Here is an 18,698-nt window from a genome sequence, read left to right as displayed (position 1 = left end):
TGCTGAGTAAGCATAGCAAAGCACAAAGGTGGAGGGGGCATGGGCTCCTGATGACCATGAGCTGTCACCCCTGGTCTGCTTGTTTGGGAGGAAATGCAGGCCTTTACCTCACTGAAGCCTCTCCTGCTTCAGGTTTCTCTTAATTAGCAGCCAAAAGCATTTCCTAATATATGTGGTCATGGGAATTAGCAATGAATTGATCCTTAGATTTTAATAATTCCACTTTTGATTATTCAGTGGGAAAATATAAAACATTTTCTTTGGCTTTGAAGACCCACAGGAAGGGGGTTTGTCCCTTGAGGCTCCAGTTACATAAAATGCAGACATGATGTGTTTGGGAGATATTAACTGCTAGGCCCATCGACAACGCTCACACTCTGCCCTGGGCCTCCCCACACGTCTCCTGGGGCAAGGCCACAGTCTAGCTCCATTGCTCTTTATAAATTCCCCTTGTGAGGTTCCAAACTCACCCCTAATCCCATGTTCCCAACCCAGCTCCAAAGGTGGCAATTATTCCTTTCCAAGCACAGCTCCTTAGAGTTTCAGCCAATCCCTGACGGGGTAACTGGGAGCTATAAATAGAGCCACGTCATTCCTGAATCGCTCTGGTGTTTTTGAAAGGTTGGGGAAAACATGCAGGGGCCGAGCTCTGATGCGTTTTCCGCGTGGGTTTGTTCTGTGGGGTGGCCTTGTGAGCAGAGGTCTGTGTCCGGGAGCCCCACTCGGAGCCCCAGGAAATGAACTCATGTCTTGGCGAGTCATCCAGTGAAATGGCCTGTCATGTTCCTCCGGAATCATCTTTGAGAGGTAGAGACGGGTCTTCCCGCCCTGAGGATGCTGTGGGCCTTCTTCCCAGGGGAATAAGGCTCCCCCTCCTCTTTCTGACTCTTCATTAGCCATACCTGCCTCTGTGTCCCAGTTCCCTGCGCGGGGCATCTGCGTTCTTCAGTTTCAACACTCGGTAAACATCTGGTCTGCGCCAGAGCAAGGGTGAGGGGGCCGCTGGTACCCTTGTGGCTGTATCATTTTGCTGCACAGCCTCCCAGAATGTCGGAGCTAGAAAGGGCCTTGGCCAGTCAGTGGCTGTCCAGGGCACTCTTCTGGCCTGTCTGTTCTAACTGGTGGACTGCTGGATGCAGGGCCCTGTGTTTTCCCCTCTCCCTCCCCACCAGCTTTCAGAACAACGTCTTTGCCTGGAACAGTTGCTTAATAAAGGTGAGCCGGATGGAACGGAAGTGACCGCACCCGTCCCAGGGCCTTCCCAATGCCTCCAGGCACATCTGGTCCACTCCACTGGACCCACTCCTATCCACCCTTCCCAAGCGCACCGGCCTCCCCTTTTGCAAGCATAACAGCCAACCAACCCCTCAGCCTGGAATCAAGTTCAAGGTTGAGCTCTGCATTGTCCTCCCAACCTCATCTCCCGGAACCTGCCTCCAGAACTTTCTGCGCACGCCCAGCAGCCTCCTCCCTGGCCCCTAGGCCTCTGTGTTTCAGAACCACAGAGCTGGAAGGGATCTTGAAAATCACTGGGGAAACAGGCCTGGGGTGGGGGCTGGCCTGCCTGGAGGGGAGCCACACGGCGACCGACCGACCGACCGCACAGAGCCGAGAAAGCTCAGCTGCCTCCAAGGTCCTGGTTCCCTGCAGGAAGCACGTGGTCTCCCCCTGCAGCCCCCCTCTCTGACTAAGAAGTGGGGACAGTGATGCCCAGCCCCCCAGCTTTGCCAAACAACTTGCCTCAGGGTTGAGAGCGACTGGGGGAAAAAGCTCACAGCAGAAGGATCAATTTTCACCACGTGAAAAGCAACTGAGGGCAGAAACTCCTGGAACACTTGACTCTGACAAGTATGGGAGCCAGAGCCCTCAGTCCCTGAGCAGGGGAGGCCTGCGCGAGGGCAGGGGCTCCCCGAGCCCCAACACTCCTTCCACCACAAGGAAAGGCTGTTCCGAATCCCAGGATCCAAGAAATGATGAATCATCGTCCCTGAATCTTAGGAGTGGTGTATCTTAGAAAGGAAGCCTCTCAAAATTCCTCTTCCTTGGCTTCCAGGACATCTGCTCGCCCGGTTCTCCCCTGCGACGGCAGCTCTACGCAGCCCTCCAGGGCGACGGTGGGCCAAGGCTAGACCTCGCCTCAGCGCTGCACACTCGGCCGGTTTCCCTATGCCAGTGTCTGGTCTCCTGTGGCTTCACACCCCAGCGCCACCGATGCCCCTGCACCCCACGTATGCATTCAGCGGACACCCAGCACCTCTTCGTGCAGGGGCTCTTCTAGGCTCCCAGATATGGCTGGATGATTTTTAAAGATCTGGTCCTCCTAGAGTTCCCACTGTGGCTCAGCATTCACAAACCCAACCATTATCCATGAGGTTGCGGGTTCGATCCCTGGCCTTGCTCAGTGATGACCCCGCACCCCACCGATGCCCCTGCACCCCACGTAAGCATTCAGCGGACACCCAGCACCTCTTCCTGCAGGGGCTCTTCTAGGCTCCCAGATATGGCTGGATGATTTTTAAAGATCTGATCCTCCTAGAGTTCCCGTTGTGGCTTAGCATTCACAAACCCAACCATTATCCATAAGGTTGCGAGTTCGATCCCTGGCCTTGCTCAGTGGGTTAAGGTGTTGCCGTCAGCTTCGGTGTAGGTTGCGGATCCGGCTTGGATCCTGCTTTGCTGTGGCTGTGGTGTAGGCCAGCAGCTGCAGCACCGATTTGACTCCTAGCCTGGGAACTTCTATATGCTGCAGATGTGGTCCTAAAAAGATAAAAATAAATAAAGATTTGGTCTTCCCGGAGCATATTTTATTCCAGTGGGGGAGACAGAAAAAGATATACAGGAACCCACAGGCAGGATGATGTCAGGTGATAATACAGGCTATGAGGAGAGAGCAGGACAGAGGCGGGAGGCCCCTCTGAAGAGGTGACACAGCAGAGGCGTAAGGAGAGCGAGCAGAGGAAGGGCCACCCAGGCAGAGGCAGCCACAAGGACAAGGTGCCAAGGCGGTCGCCTAAAGATGTCTGGAGGGAGGCACGGAGGCCAGAAGGCTGGGCCAGGGGAGGGACAGTGGGAGGGAAGGTCAGAGGCCGACATGCACGCAGTGGGGCCTACAGGCCAGAGGGAACACGGTGCATTTTGTTGACCTGTAACGAGTTATCAGCAGGGTTTTGTGGGGGTTTTTTGTTTGTTTGTTTGTTTTTTAAGGATCCCTCTGGCTGCTGTGCTGAGACCAGACGGTAGGGAAACAGAGAGAAAGCAGGTGACCACGCATGACCTGAAGTGAGAGGTGACAGCGGTCTGGGTGATGGTGGGAGTGGCAGAGGACGACAGAAGGGACAAGGTTTGGGATATTATTTGGCATGTAGAGCTGATAGAATTTGCTGGCAAACTGGAGGCAAGTTGTGAGAGAATGAGAAACATCGGGCTAAGTTGGACAGGGCAGAGGAAGCGGCAGACTGATGGGGCCAATCAAGAGTTTAGCCTTGGATGTGCTCATTTTGAGAAGACTTTGGACAAGTCTATGAAAGAATCTGCACTGCAGGTGAGAGGTTTCCACCGGCAACCAAATTCGGCAGTGTCGGGGTACAGAAAGCATTCGATGCCGTGGTGCTAGATGAAATTACCCGGCCAGTAAATACAGATACAACAGACCCTGCCTGGGTCTCCCTCTCTGGCCTGAGACCCTGTGGCTGAGAACCGCACAATAGGAACTGCAGGTATTTTTGTGATGCTGAGTTCATCACACACTCAAAGAATAAAAAGAACCTGGAAAAGAGAGGACATGGAGGGAGTGGCAGCTTGACGGGCCTGAGGGCCGTGATTAATGGCCATCCCATTGATAGGATGTCTTGTCACGGTGTGGTCCCTTCCACCCTGCGTCTGCGTGTGGCCACCTGACTCACCCTGGCCGACAGGGTACTAGAGGACTTGATGAAAGCAGAGACTTGGAAAAATACTTGCATGTGTTTCTTTCCCTCTCTTGTTCCTCTGCGTTCATCATAAGAACATGCCCAGGCCAGCTCTGGCTTGGGCTCTTGCCACCACCATGAAATCCAGGCTGGCCTGTGGGAAGGTGAGAGACCTCAGCCCAGATCATCCTGGAGCAGCTGTTCCCCGGCTGAGTGGCCAGCTGCCTGCAGACACATGAGCGAGCTCAGCTGAGCCCAGTCCAAGTCAGCAGAAGCTTCCAGCTGACCTATAGACTCATGGTGGTGGTTTTCAGTCACTAGGTCTTCAGAGGTTTTGTCACACAGCAGTAGCTAACTGATACAGAGGGTGAGAGTTGAGAGAGAGAGAGAGAGTGTATGCTGGGCATCTACCCCCACAGGGGTCAAGGGGAGTGCTCCCCCCTGACTTTAAGGCAACAGAGCTATGCAAAAACCTTGGCTGTGTCCACTAGGATATGAGGTGTGTAGGAGCGGGTGCCTGACTCATGTCCAAAGGCCTTGAGAAAGGCCTGCACTTCCAGCAAAGAAGTGTGTGTTTTTCTGCTTTTTAAATTATTCACTTATTGATTTAGGGCGGCATCTGCGGCACATGGACGTTCCCAGGCGAGGGGAGGAATTGGAGCTGCAGCTGCCAGCCACAGCTACAGCCACAGCAACGTGGGATCTTTAATCCACTGAGTGAGGTCGGGGATTGAACCCACATTCTCATGGATACTAGCCGGATTCAGAACCTACTGAGCCACAACAGGAACTCCAGGTGTGTGTTTTTTATGGGCCAGTGTGGACCTTGCAGAAGGGACTCTGCCTAAGAGGATCACCCAGGGGGGGCCGAGGCGGGGGGGGGGTCTCCCTCCAAGCAAAGAACTTGACCAGAGGCCAAGACTGTGGAGGGCACTGCGAGCAGCCTGATGGAGCAGGAAACACCTGAGTCAAGGGAATAACAGGTGAGATGCCCCCGTGATAGGAGGGGCTCCACGGAGGCCACGAGGGCTCCCTTGGAGAAATACAACCAGGGAGAACCCAGCTATTCCACCACTGGTGGAGGAGGACTTGTCTAGCTCATCCCCTCTCGTCTCTCGGCTCGTGCCAACCCCAGGAGTAACAACAGCAGAGTAGGTGGCGCAAGAAAGACAGAAAATCCTGCTATGACCTTCTTCCCACTCGAGTTTTCCACATTTAAATCAGTTGCAAAAGGCTAGGATGGGATTCATTTTAAATTGGATGAGTTTGGAATTTGAACATGAGACTAGACTGGCTTGCTTATATCTGAAACTGGTGAGAAAACAGGAGGGACCAGAAGGCATAGATAGAGCAAGTTTAGAATGGGGTATCCTGTTGAGCCTAATCAGTCGTTTCCAATGTGATGCTCCCCAGGCTCGTCCCAGCCCTGCTGTCCTCTCCTGCACTGTCTTGGGGGACCCCTCTGCCACCAGGGTCTCCCTAATGTCTTCACCTGAAGGTCTCCTAACCTCCATCTCCAGCTCAGACTCCCCCACAGGGTTCAATCCACCAGCCAACCATCAGCTGACATCTCCGCAGGATGCCTGCACCTGCTCCAGTGCTGTCGCCTGACCACACTGCCGCCCCCTCCAGCGCTCTGGCCAGAGACCCTCCTGTCCTCGCAACCAGCAACCTCCCTGCCTCACCGTCTCCTGCTGATTTTGCCTCCTGAGCAGCCTTCTGCCCTCCCTCTTCCCCCAGGCCCATGGCTGCCGCCCTGGCCAGTGCCCCCCTGGCCAGTCCTCCCCTCCTACCACACGCCCACTCCCACCCACCAGCACCCTGGTGGACAGAGACAGCCTTCTGAATTGGATTGTACCACTCCTAGGTTTAAAACCCATTTCCTGTGGCCCTTAGGAGAAAATACAACGTGCGGGCTGGTTCCCAGTGCCCCTCATGGTCTGTCCCCTCCCCACGCACACCTCATGCCCCAGTGACACGGAATGGGCCACGACTTTCCCCCACCACAGCACCTCCCAGCGCAGGACCTTGGCACAACTGTCATCATCAGGAATGCCCTTCGGGTCCCCTGTCCCCTCCCATTCAGCCCACCCTACGGGGGCAGTCCGTGCAGTGTGAGACGGGCAGGAAGCTCGGGGGCTGAGGGAGCAGCAGGGCCTCTGTGGCTGCCCGCCTTGTTATCCCCAGGAGTCAAGAGCAGACCCTGAGCGCCCCATCCCCACGCCACCCCGTCCCCCCGCCCCCACTGACACGTCAGGCAGGGCCTGTGGCGTCAACAGCAGCCCCAGCCCGTTGGGGGGTGGGATGGCAAGCATTTCCAAACAGGGTGAGGGTTACCGAATGAGGTCCAGCAGGGGGTCGGCTGAGCTCATGATGGGCTTCCCACTCTGCCCCGTTGTCTCCTTCTGGGCCGCGCCACCCGGGTGGATGATGGAGACCATGACGATGCCCACGATGACTGCCACGAAGGTGGTCCACAGGTAGTACGCCACAGTGAGGATGCCCAGGCGGCTGGAGGTCTTGGCATCCAGGGAGGCGAGGCCGGACATCAAGCTGGGAGAGCGATGCGGGTCAGCGTCTGAGGCTGGGCAGGCTAGGCACCCAGATGTGCCCACGGTGACCCCTCCTGGCTCTGCCCAGCACCCTCACAGCACTCCAGGGAGTGTGTGGGTCTGGGGACCCCCCGCCCCCAGCCTCTCGCCGCTCCGCCCCTCCGCCTTGCCCAGCATCCTCGGCCACGTCCGTTCACACCTCTAGTCCTTCCCCGTCCTCTTCCCTTGTCCGGTGTCCTCTTTTTTTCCTTTTTCTTTCTTTCTTTCTTTTCTTTTTTTTTTTTAGTCTTTTTGCCTTTTCTGGGGCCGCTCCTGCGGCATATGGAGATTCCCAGGCTAGGGGTCTAATCAGAGCTGTAGCCACCCGCCTACACCCCAGCCACAGTAACACGGGATCCGAGCCACGTCTGTGACCTACAGCACAGCTCACGGCAACGCTGGATCCTCAACCCACTGAGCAAGGCCAGGGATCGAACGCACAACCTCGTGGTTCCTAGTCGGATTCATTTCCACTGCACCACGAAGGGAACTCCGCGGTGTCCTCTTAGCAGCTCCCTTCCTTGCCCAGCGCCTACCCAGCAGGTAAGACCAAGCTCCGTGCCATCTCTTTGGCGAAATCTTTTTGGACTACCTGCCTCTCCCACAGAGTTAGGAGCCTATCCTGGGGTCCCACAACCCTGGCCTTCTCTCTGTCATGACCCTGGTTGTCATTGTCACCATCTGTCTCTCTCATCAGACTGAGGACATGTGAGAAAAAGGGCTTCTCTGTGGGTCCCCAGTGCCCCGTGTGAGCTCCGGCGGCAGCCTTCGGCATGGTTACTGGGGCTTCTGAATGAGCTAATGAGTAAGAGTGAGCGACCGAGTGCCCTGGGTCCTCGTCCCAGCTCTGCCCCTTGGCTATGTCACCTCGGGCCAGCAAGTCACTCCCTCATCTCTGGGCCTCAGGATCCCCATCTATAAAATGGGGCCGTGGTTAGCTTTTTCCCCCGAGGGGTGCCACCCTGTGGCCATCGTGGGTTAGTGCCAGGGCCCAGGTTCCCCTGGTGGGGGGGTGTATGGAGGGGCTTGTGAGTTTCCTCTGGGCTCCTCTGCACCTCTGCCTGCCCTGACCCCGGCTCTCTGCCCACTGAGCTGGTCAGCCCTGGACCAGCGGGGCGGGGTGGGGAGTGAGAGAGTCATTAAGGAGATACTTTCACTTTGCTTTGCTGCCAAAAGCCTTTTTTCCCCAAAGCCCTTTCATTCTTTCAGATAAAGGAAGTATTTGTCATTTGTCTGGTTTTAATCATGTAAACAAGAGCAGATAATCCCCCCTCCTCTTAATCATAAGGCCACAGCAGGCAGCTCTAGCATCAGGGCTGAGCCCCAAAAGCCTCTCCCTAACCCTCCCCCCAGCCCTGCTGCACCCGCTGCCTGTGAGCGCCCTGCTCTCCCCCGCTTGCTGTTGCAAAGCCTCACGCCTCTTTGAAGACACAGTTTAAGGGTCCCCTCCTCCAGGAAGCCTCCCCTGACCACCAGGCAGGGGTAAGGCCCCTTCTCTGGGCTCCCGCAACCCCTGTGCTGCCCTCTGTCCCAGCCCCTCCTCACTGAGCTGGTGACTATTTACTGGAAGCGCCTTCGGGGCTGGGGCGGAGTCTGATTCAGGGCTGGGCTCACAGAGCCAGGCTGGGGTCCCCACTGGAGTGTAGTTTGCAGAAGGAAGGAGTGAATGAATGAATGAGTCGATGTCCCCTCACTTTCCATTCATCCCTGTCTGCCAGGACACCATATGTTAGGGACGGGCTTAGGGTAGGTCTTAGATAAAAATCCTGAAGGGCTCATAATGAGATTGCGTGACCAGGGGAAATGGGGGGCACACGGAAACATTATCCACAAGAAATCATCCCCCGACCAGGGCCAGCAAATCAGCCCAGGGCCAAACAGCCCTCTGACCACGACAGAAGCCCCCACAGCCACGTTCCATGACCTCAGGCTACAGGGAGGCCCCGGCCCCGAGAGGAGGCCCTGCCCAAGGTCATTCAGGACCCTGGTGCCCGGCTGGACCAGAACTCAGTCCCCAGCTCCAGGCCTGTCCTCTTTCATCCATGTAGTTACTCAGTAATTTAGCCCCTGGCTCTGCGCCATGCCCTGTGCCCACAAGACAGAGATCAAAACCAGTCCTCAACCTCAAGCAGCTCCTGGTCTGGCAGGGGGTGGTGGGGGAGAAAGACAAAGCCCACAGGACAGCAGTGGACTCAAGTAAGCTGTGGAGAGGGCAGATGCATCAGTACCCCTAGACAGGGGACAAGGCCATGCTCTCTTTATTCAGAGGAGCGAGGGATGGCTTCTAGTCCGGAGAATCAGGGAGGGCTACCTGGAGGAGGGGGCATTTGGGTTGGTTCTCGAATGATGAGGAGGATTTGGAAGGGGCAGCTGTGCTAGGCAGTGGGGCACCAGAAGCCAGCAGGGAGGCTGAGAGGCTGGAAAGTGAGGGGACATTGTGCTGTTTAATGAGGTCAGAGTCAGGTCATGTTTGAGGTTCAGTCACATGTGGGGCAGCAAAGATAGACTGAGCTCAGGAGTGGAATGCGGCCCTGCGAGCCAGGCCGGGGGGGGCATCCAGGGCAGAGTGGGGTCCAACACAACCCACGTAGAAGAATTTGCTGATGTCTGAGAAGGAAGAACTTAGCATTCCTTAGGATCTCAGAATATCAAAATAAACAAAACACACAGGGAGGTCACTGAAATGGTAGATGCAGAGGAAAAACCTGGCACCAATTTAAAACATCAACGTAGATTAGACGAAAAGTTGCAGCATAGGAGTTCCCGTCGTGGCTCACTGGTTAACGAATCCGACTAGGAACCACGAGGTTGCAGGTTCGATCCCTGGCCCCGCTCAGTGGGTTAAGGATCTGGCATTGCCGTGAGCTGTGGTGCAGGTCAAAGACGCGGCTCGGATCTGGTGTTGCTGTGGCTGTGCTGTAGGCCGGCAGCAACAGCTCCAATTCGACCTCTAGCCTGGGAACCTCCATATGCCTCGGATGTGGCCCTAAAAAAAAAGTAAAAAAAAATTAAAAAAGAGACATATTGCAGTTAAATACTCAACAAAAAAGAAGGGATGCGTCACTGGCAAGATGTTCCTATTTAAGTGGAGAAACCAAGGCGCAGATGGTTTGCAGCTCTGCCCGGAGCCCTGGAGCCACGGTGACACAGACCCCCATAGGTTTGTGTCCAGATGACCTCAGAGGTGCTTGACAGACGGTGCAGGAGACGGGTGCAGGTGGAAATCAGATCTCAGGAAGGGGCAAAGGGCCCCTGAGAAGGCCACCTCGAGGAAGAAGAGGTCTAATACGGGGGCAGTGCCAACTCAGGGACAGCCTGGACGCGGTAAGGGCAGGAGTGTGGGTTCTGGATAGAGCCGGGGGGTGGGGTGGGGGGGTCTGCAGGGAGGGTTAGGTCACGTGGCACAGGGGCTGTGGAATGGAGAGGCCCGTGGATAAACCAGACAGAGTTCCATCATCGGGACCCCTGCATCTACTCTGGAACCTCACTCCCTGTCCCCAAAGTGGAAAGCCTTTTCCTACTGGCTGAGAGGTGAGCAGCAGACGTGGGAGCCCTGGGTGGTGGGGTGGAGGAAGGAGACCCCTGGCAACAGCTGACAGAGGCAGACCTCTCCAGACTGGTGCCAGCTGTGCCAGCATGATTGCGGGTGATGGCAGAGGCCGAGGAGGACGGGAGCTAAGTGTGGAGAGGGCCTGGACTCCACGGGAGACAGCAGCTACTCCCAGAGCTCAAAGAACAGGAAAGGAAGTTCAAGGCCCTGCCATTTGGCTAATGGGGCTCCAGACTTTGGGGCAAAGCTGTTAAAGGGATCTTTCGGAGAAACTACAAGCCGGGGTTTGGGGCGGGGTGGGGGGGTTCTGCAGGGAGCGTCATGTCGCATGGACCTGCACAGCTAAACAACTAGAAAAAGTTTCAACGTGGCTGTCTTTGGGTGGCGGGGTTATGGGTAATTTTGTTTTATTTATTTACTTTGTTTTTTGTCTTTTTAGGGCCGCACTGTGGCATATGGAGGTTCCCAGGCTAGGGGTCAAATTGGAGCTGTAGCCACCAGCCTACACCACAGCCACAGCAACCCAGGATCCGAGCCGCATCTGCAACCTACACCACAGCTCAAGGCAATGCCGGATCCTTAACCCACTGAGCAAGGCCAGGCATCGAACTCAAGTCCTCAGGAATACTCGTTGGGTTCGTTAACCACTGAACCACGATGGAAATTCTGGTCATTTTGTTTTAAGTGTTCCACATTCTTGCTTATTTCTAGAACGAGCTTGGCTTATTTGTATGAAGAAAAACACAGCCCCTCAAGTACCAGCAGCCCAGAACCCATAATTTGGCTCCGGCTTAACTGTCCCCCAAAGGTGAACTTCTATCTTATTTGTTTTGTTTTGGTTCCTTTTTTTGGCCACACCTGCAGCACATGGAGTTCCTGAGCCAGGGATCAAATCCAAGCCACAGTTGCAACATGTGCTACAGCTGCGGCAACACCAAATCCTTAACCCGCCGCGCTGGGCCGAGGATCGACCTGGCAATGCTCCGCAGAGACAAGCCAGATGGTTAACCCACTGCGCCACAGCAGAAACTCCAGCTTCCACCTTATTCGATCCTCAGCGCTGCCCTATCGAATGAGAATGTGAGCCACAGCTGTAATGTTAACTTTTCTGGTTGGCACGGCAACAGAAGTCAAAAGAAACCGGTGAGGTTCATTTTTGGTGAAACTAACTTTACTAATACTTTATTTAACCTAGTGCATCCAAAATACCATTTCAATGGGTCATCCATATAAAAATGCTTAGAAAAACGGCCTCTGGTTTTAACATTTGAATTGAAATTAATTAAAAACAAGAAGTTCAGTTCCTCCGTTGCAGTCGCCACATTTCAAGGGTGTGGGGGTCACTTATAACTAGTGATTGCCTCGTGGAGCTGCACAGTTCGAGTTACAGGGAAGGAAGATAAAGCTCAGGGGTGCAGATAATGGCCACGCTGCTCAGTTGGTGGGTTGGAGGGTTAAGACGGGAGCAGAGGTTTCGGATTCAGCCTCATGGGCTTTCCCCTCTCCCACAGTGACTCTCCATGGTATGTACAGACCTGGTTTAACTCCTGTGGAAGAAAAAAATCTCCTGATTTTAACTAACCTGTATGTATGTATTTAGTCTTTTTAGGGCCATAGCTGCAGCATATGGAGGTTCCCTGGCTAGGAGTCAAATTGGAGCTGTAGCTGCCAGCCTACACCACAGCCACAGCCACGCAGGATCTGAGCTATGTCTGTCACCTACACCATAGCTCACGGCTACGTCAGATCCTTAACCCACTGAGCGAGGCCAGGGATTGAACCTGCGTCCTCATGGATAGTAGTCAGATTCATTTCCGTGCGCCACAACAGGAACGCCATTAACGAACCATGATTTTAATGCGATTCAGTCCACACAACGCCTCTTCAGTTCAACACTTGGCGCTCATGACCTGCCCCGTGGCTACAGCTCTTAGGTTTGTGGTGATGAGCTCCCCATCTTTGGAAGTATCAAGTGGGGCCCTGATGGCCACCTGTCAGGATGCTAGATTGAGGCTTCCAGATTAAGTGAGAGATCCCGCCAGGATGAGCACTCCTGGAAGCCCCCTGCATCCTGGGGAAGAGCCTCAGGAAGCCCGTAGGTCTGGGACGCCCTCCTAAGCCGTCTGGCCACTGCCAGCGTCCCCGGATTGTGATTCAAGAAATTGATATGATTGAGGAGCCAGCTGGGCTCCGGGGCGCAGCCTATTTCAATCTGGTAATTGCTCCCCTTGCAGGGTCGGGGAAGGGGGCCAGCAGCTGCTGGGCTCCTCCGGGGCGGGGCAGGACGGGGCGAGAAAAGCTCTTTACTGACCCTCACCTGGTTCTCACACCAACCCCCAAGGTGAGGACTGTGACCCCACATGACCCGGGGAGGCACCCACTGCTGCCTGAACCCTTGACTGTGGAGGGCAGCAAGGCTGCTCAGCCCACTAGGGGGCTCCTCCCTGTTTGAAGTCCTTGGTGGCTCCCCTTCGCCCTCAGGAATGGGCCACACTCCTTCGTGGCCTTGGGTCACTTGCTTTCCGCGCAATGGCACGGCTACAGCCACCCTGTTCTCCCTGTTGCTCCTTGAACCACCTGCACACCGGTTGTTCCTTTAACCTGGTATCTTGGATCCACCCCCCATCCACCTCCCCAACCCAACCCATTTCCACTTGCCCTTTCCGAGGTCAGCATAGACATTGCTTCCTCCAGGAAGCCTTCCCTGATACGGCCACCTCACGCACCTCCCCAGGGTACCCTGCGCATCCCGATTTGGAACAGGGTGATCTGCATGCACGCTTATCCCCGAATCCCCACGGCCTGGCCCAGCCCTGGCCCCTGGCAGGCTGAGTGAAGCAGTGGACCATGAAGGAACCCGGTCTCCTTGCCCCTGCCCTCCCTGCTTTCCTCTCCGGCTGCTGCTACCCCACCTCTCCAGTCTCCACTCATGCACCTCCACCCGCTGTGCCCCCAGGCTGGGCCAGGCAGCGCCCGTATGCTCCCACAGGCACCCCTCACTAGCTGGGAGCCTTGGGCCAGCGCCTGAGCCTCTGTGCACCTGTTTCCTCTGGAGGATAAAATAGGGATACTGATGGTTGATTGTGAGGGTTAATCTAGGTTTGGAAGAGCGCCTGCGACATAGCAAGTCTTCAATATGTTCCAGTCCTTAGCATTCGCTCTGAGAGGTCACGTCGATTCTGTGGCCACCTGTCCCAGCAGACAGTGCGCTCCTCCAGAGAAGGGCTGACTCTGGCTTAGTTCTAGGACCTCAGCGCCCAGGGCCTGGCCTCGCCTGGGCACAGGTTGGCTGGGGGGTGTGATGTTAGGTCAGGGTGGAGCCTACACTGTGAAAAGGAGTGATCTGTGGGCTCTGACTGCCACGAGCATCACTGCAGGTTTCAGGAGAACAAGTCACCTGCACCAGCCCTGGTCCCCTGGCCAGGTTTAGGGAAGTGCCCTTGGCACTGAGTGTCCATGTGACATCGAGACCGTTGGCACCAGTCTTTTGGGAGCTTTGGGGAATGATTATGGCAAGGCAGGGCCCTCTTTTGAGGGCGGAGACCCTGAGAGGGTCTCTGGAGGTGTCCTTTGGGGCTCCGCCTTCAGCTCTCTCCTTCCTGGGCATTTTTGTCAATGGCTTGGCCAAGGCCGCTGGCAGCATGTGGATCAGATTTGTGGAGGGCGGGAAGCTGGGAGGAACGGCTAATGTGTTGGATGAGGGAGCTGGGACTAAGCAGACCACAGGCTGGCTCTGACTGATACGGTGAGGATGAAATGGACACGCGTGAGGCCGAGCGTGGCTTTACCAGCTCAGAGAGCCCAAGCTCGGGGGTCGAGGGGGGCTGAGCCTCAGTGGCAGCACGTGGGAGGGGGACTTTGGGGGTTTGTTTGCTGCCAGTGTGGTGAGTCACTGGGGAATGGGGCCGCCAAAGGGCTGGGGGGGCCTCAGCCTGTGGGCTAGAAGCCTGGAGGGCTTGTTGAGGAGAGGCTGAGACCACTGGGAAAGGGGCAGGGGAGGGAGGTGTGTGTCGCAGAGAGGGCAGCAGGGGTCGGTGGCAGGTGACAGTGATGCCGGCGGGGGGCAGGGGCTGTGGAGCGCAGCAGGGCCGACCTGGGGGGACACGGATTGACAGGGAAAGCTGCAGGAAGCAGATCTAGGGATAAGTTTCTAGCAAACAGCTGCCCTGCCCTGGAAGGGCCCACTTTGAAAAGTAGTGAACTCCCCGTCCCTGGAGGTGTGCAAAAAACTTGCTAAAGTCACAGAGTGGGGAAGTAGCTTTGCACCCTGGCCTACTAGCAATGATGACATCCATAGTCACGACATCTTGGCCCTGGGCTATGAGGGACAGGAAGGAGCCACGTCCTGGGCCTCCGGCCTCAGCTGACCTAGTGGGGAGGCGCCCCCAGGCTGGCCCCCGGGATGCAGCTGCAGGGAGGTGTCTGGGGTCCATGGGAGTCCATCAGACCTTCCAAGTGTCAAAGCCTTCTTCCTTCCCGGAGCAGATGACAGGCCCAGCAGCTGACAGCAAGTGCCACGTTAGCGCCGAATCACGCTTCCCAGATGTTCCTTCCGTACCCGCACCCTCGAGCCAGCTCCTCCTAAGACCTGAGGCAGGATGCCCAGACTCTCCCTTGGCCAAAGTCTGGGTCATCTGGCCCCAGCACCCCCCTCCCAAGGGCAGAAATTGCTCTACTACCTCTGCACACCTCCAAGGACCGAGAACTCCCCACCACGGGGCGCTAGGCCGGCTCATGAGCACGAGCTCTGCCTCCGGGAAGAGAATGCCCACCCTGGGCCCAGCTCTCGCTCTGCAGCCCCACAGATCAAACCTCCTTGGTTCCCCTTCGGATTCCATGGCAGGGAGTGGGGGCGGTGCTGGCTCAGGGTGGGAGGAGGGAGGCTTGGGGGCAGCACAGAGACAGGCGTGGACCTGGTGGGGTGGCTGCATCCCTGACTTCCCCACTGCCGCTTGCAGGTCCCTCCTTCCCAGGCCCCCGGGCACGGGACAGGGATGGCTGGCAATGTGCCAGAAACAGGCTTGATCTTGGTCACAAGCAAAAGCTGGAGGAGCCGCAGCTGCAGCTGCAGCCCTCCACGAGCTCACGTCCAACCACTGACCGATCTCAACGACCTTCCCCCGGGAAGGCTGCATGCCCAAGCCAGTTTCCAGTCCACATGAGCAGAAGCCCTACCCCTTTCTTTCCTGGGAGGCAAAGAATGTCGCGTGGGAGGGGGCCAGTGTTCCCACGGAGGACCCTTCCTCTGCTCGACGCTTGCAGGCGGTGGCCCCAACCTGAGGATGACTTCCCTGGGGTGCCCATCATGGTCCCGGCTGGTTATGACCAGTGCCACCGTGCCATGGTGAGGAGCCCCGGTCCAGAGGGAGGGAAAGAGCCCACCCAGAGTCTGTGGGAACACAGGTCCCCTGCACCCACTCCCTCCACCAGTGGAGCAGCTGGGTCTACTCCCCAAAGGCTCCGGCCAGGCCCGCTCCCACGAGCTCTCCCCTGGCTGAATGAGAGCCCCTCTGCGCCGTGGGCCTCTGCAGGGAAGGGGAGCAGGAGCTTCTTTCTCGAGATCCCACCCTCCTCCCCAGACTCCGATAGGTTCCCCAGGGCCCCAGGTTGCACACTTGCTCTGCGTGCTGTGAGGACCCAGAAATGAAAGAGGTGGCTTTGTGGTCCTCCAGAGGGTGGAGAGACTGCGGGCTAAACACCTCAAAACCCTGAGGCACGGCTGTGATTGAGAGAGGCCAGAAGCAGGGTCTAGCCCAGCCTGGGAATCAGGGTGGGCTTCCCAGAGGAGGTGACTGCTGAATGGGACCCTTGAAGGATGAGTAGGGATTCTCTAACTGAAGGGGGAAAGCATCAGAGTTTGCAACGGGAGCTTTTTCGGAGTCACAGACTAAGGGTCTGACCCCACCCGCAGCCCACAGCTGGGCCACATTTCGCCTCCTGATGAGTAAGGCGATCAGCTGACTGGGCAAGAGGGCTGAAGAGCGGTCCCAGGGCTCTCATCAGAGAGGTCAGCAGAGCGCTGCTAAGAACAGTTGCCCCCACGGCGTGCAGGGTGGAGTCCAGAAGCACAGGCTGCCCTTCCCTCCCACCCTCCATCTCTCCTGGGACGCCCGGGGCAGCTGCCCCCTGCGCACTGGCTCCCAAACCAGACTTCGATGGCTGCTTGGCCCAGGACCATCTCCAGTAAGTAGAACGTGGGTGTTTGGGAGTTTTCTGCCAAACTAGAGTTCCTCGGGAAGGGGGAGAAAGGAGTGTTGGGTTTCTTTGGCCAAACATGACTTCCTGATTTTAAGAAAAACCTAAGAGAAATTCTTACCATAGAAAGGAAAGCAACACATATGCATGTACACACCACACGCACGCCATACACACATCAAGATGCACACCTCACATGAACCCACACAGGCCCTTGGATTTCTCTGCTAGGATGTGGCGCTTACGAAACATTCTGCCATGTTCAGCATCAGTGAATCACACACACATGGATTCAGTTTTCCTTCAATGATGCCTGATTTAAGAAATTGAAGAATGAGGGGAGAGGAGGGTTTGGCAAAAAGCTAGTAGAGACTTGGAGGCCCTAGCTGGATCCAGATGCCGGGTTGACCCAACCCTGGTTCCTTGCGTCGCTCTTGTCTGGAGATGTGTGAAAACAAGGCTCAGCGGACTTCCCAGTGTTAGAAGCAAACTCCAGCCTCAATGGGGCCCAAACGCACCCCCCCCCCCCCGCCGCCCACAGCACCTGCTGGGAACATCCTTGTAAATCTGCAGATGACATTGTGTCTATTTTATGGCAGAGGTGAAGAGTGTGGTAAATAACAGAGGTTGATGTAAGTCTAGAATCCCGGGGCATAGTGATGCCCCAGCAAGGTACCCAGCAGCATCCTAAGTGCCCAGTGAAAGGAAAAGGGCTTTGCAAACTCTGCTGCGGCCTCTGAGTGGGAGAGTGAAATGGGATTCCAAAGACGAGGGTGTGGCATGGACATTATTATGGCAGCATGTTGAATGAAAGAAAAATAAGAGGCAGACATTTTTGCAGAAGTAACAGGTATCCTCCAAGAAATTAAAGGAAGAGAGAGTTGACAATACCCTTTGGGTTAAACTATAAATTAAAAACAAAAGGGATCAGCGGGGCAACAGGTGGTATTACAGGGAGAAAATGGGAACGGAAGGCTCTTAGGCTCCAAAGGCTTGACTTCCCTAATGAAAGAAGGCATATTTATGCATGGAACCAGTCAGCAGTGGACCATGGAGAAGAGAGCTGGGCATGGCAGACCACTCAGCATCACCCAAGCACCACCCATGGGAGAGGGGGCCCTATTTCAAGGACATTGTGGTATGTGGCAGGTCTTAATCACCAGACTACAAGTCCCCATGCCCGTGGAATGTTTTCTAAATTTCATTTGAGGCTTTCATGTTCGAAGGTAGAAACAAGTCCCCTTGCAGTTGATTTTGTTTTTAGAAGAACATTTCAAATGGCAAATGCTTATAAGAAGGCATGCCTTGTCCAGGGGAGGGGAGAGACTTGAAGTCTGATGGACGTGCCCCTCCTTGAGACCTTAACATCTGCCGAGTTAAGGCGGCACCAATTTGCATGAGAGGTTCAGGGGCTTTCCGAGAGGAAAGAGACCAACACCCCCAACCCCAGTGCCCTGCAATTTGAGGTCAGGACCAGGGTATACTAGGATGCCCATGACCAAGGTCTGGCAGCATGAAAGACCCCCAGGGCTAATCTACTTGGAAAGAAAATGGACTCGGGGCTCAACCCCAGGGAGCGAAGCTCAGAGCATGACTGAAGCTGCTCTAAGGAGTAATGATGGAGCACTTTGTGTGATCTAAGAGCCAGAGCAGAGCATCCCTGTGGCTTGAGCCCCTTCTTGCCTTACATTTGCTTGAACCAAACCATGCAGGACCCATGTTCAACAGCGACACCATGTGGAAGGAACCAGAACAACAGAGCTAATGGCAAGATCAGATGTTCAGTTCTCTCTTTACCCACTTCTAAGCTGCCCTTGGCCAAGGGGGCGCAGGCCTCAAGAGGAAGACACCGGGCTTTCTGCTTGTACAGCATAGTAGGACCATATTCAGCCTATTCAGTTTCAAGTCAGTAGATAAAAACCAAGTGTAATTAAATTTGCCTCCGAAGATCCCTTAAGCGGTCCCTAAAGGTAAAGGTTCGTTTCATTTCATTCCATTCAAGACAGCCTTCCTCCCAGGTTTCTTTAGGTGATCCCCAGCAGAAGCAGCACACAAAACAACCCTCATCTTCCTGGCTTAGAATCACCACCGCTGCAGGAAGATGCTCCCACTGAGAGGCACATGGGAGCTGAGACGGGCTTAGTGTGAGGCCAACCAGCTCTCCCATGATACATTCACCCTGGGCATGGCTCTTAGAATGGGGAAGGCCGCCCGTCTCCTTTAAATTATTTTCTCGTTTTTGTAGCCTAGGTCATTGAATTCACTAAAGTTAAACATACACAGGATGGGACTCCACCCTGTGCAGCCGCAGAAATTAACTGAAAATGGCAAACCTGGACACCCACCCATCCCCTGGTTATACCAATAAATAAACTGTCCTGCCAGCAAACAGATTTAGCCAGTGGGCCGCCCAAGTGACGAGCCTACAGGAAGAAAGGCTCTGGCCTCTGTCCC

General features: G+C 55.6%; 1 protein-coding gene across 2 annotated transcripts in view; it reads right to left on the bottom strand.

The window, feature by feature from the left end:
- SLC1A7 (solute carrier family 1 member 7) overlaps positions 1-18,698 on the bottom strand; it is a 47,684-nt gene that overhangs the window by 15,476 nt on the left and 13,510 nt on the right. For both annotated transcript variants that reach the window (XM_021096614.1, XM_013999377.2), the window contains exon 3: positions 6,246-6,461. In XM_021096614.1, the coding sequence (XP_020952273.1) occupies positions 6,246-6,461 (216 nt within the window). The remainder of the gene's footprint in view (positions 1-6,245; positions 6,462-18,698) is intronic.

Source organism: Sus scrofa, chromosome 6 (genome assembly GCF_000003025.6).
Source record: "Sus scrofa isolate TJ Tabasco breed Duroc chromosome 6, Sscrofa11.1, whole genome shotgun sequence".
NCBI classification, from domain to species: domain Eukaryota; kingdom Metazoa; phylum Chordata; class Mammalia; order Artiodactyla; family Suidae; genus Sus; species Sus scrofa.
Note: the sequence above shows the minus strand (reverse complement) of the source record. Positions and strands in the feature narration are given on the sequence as shown.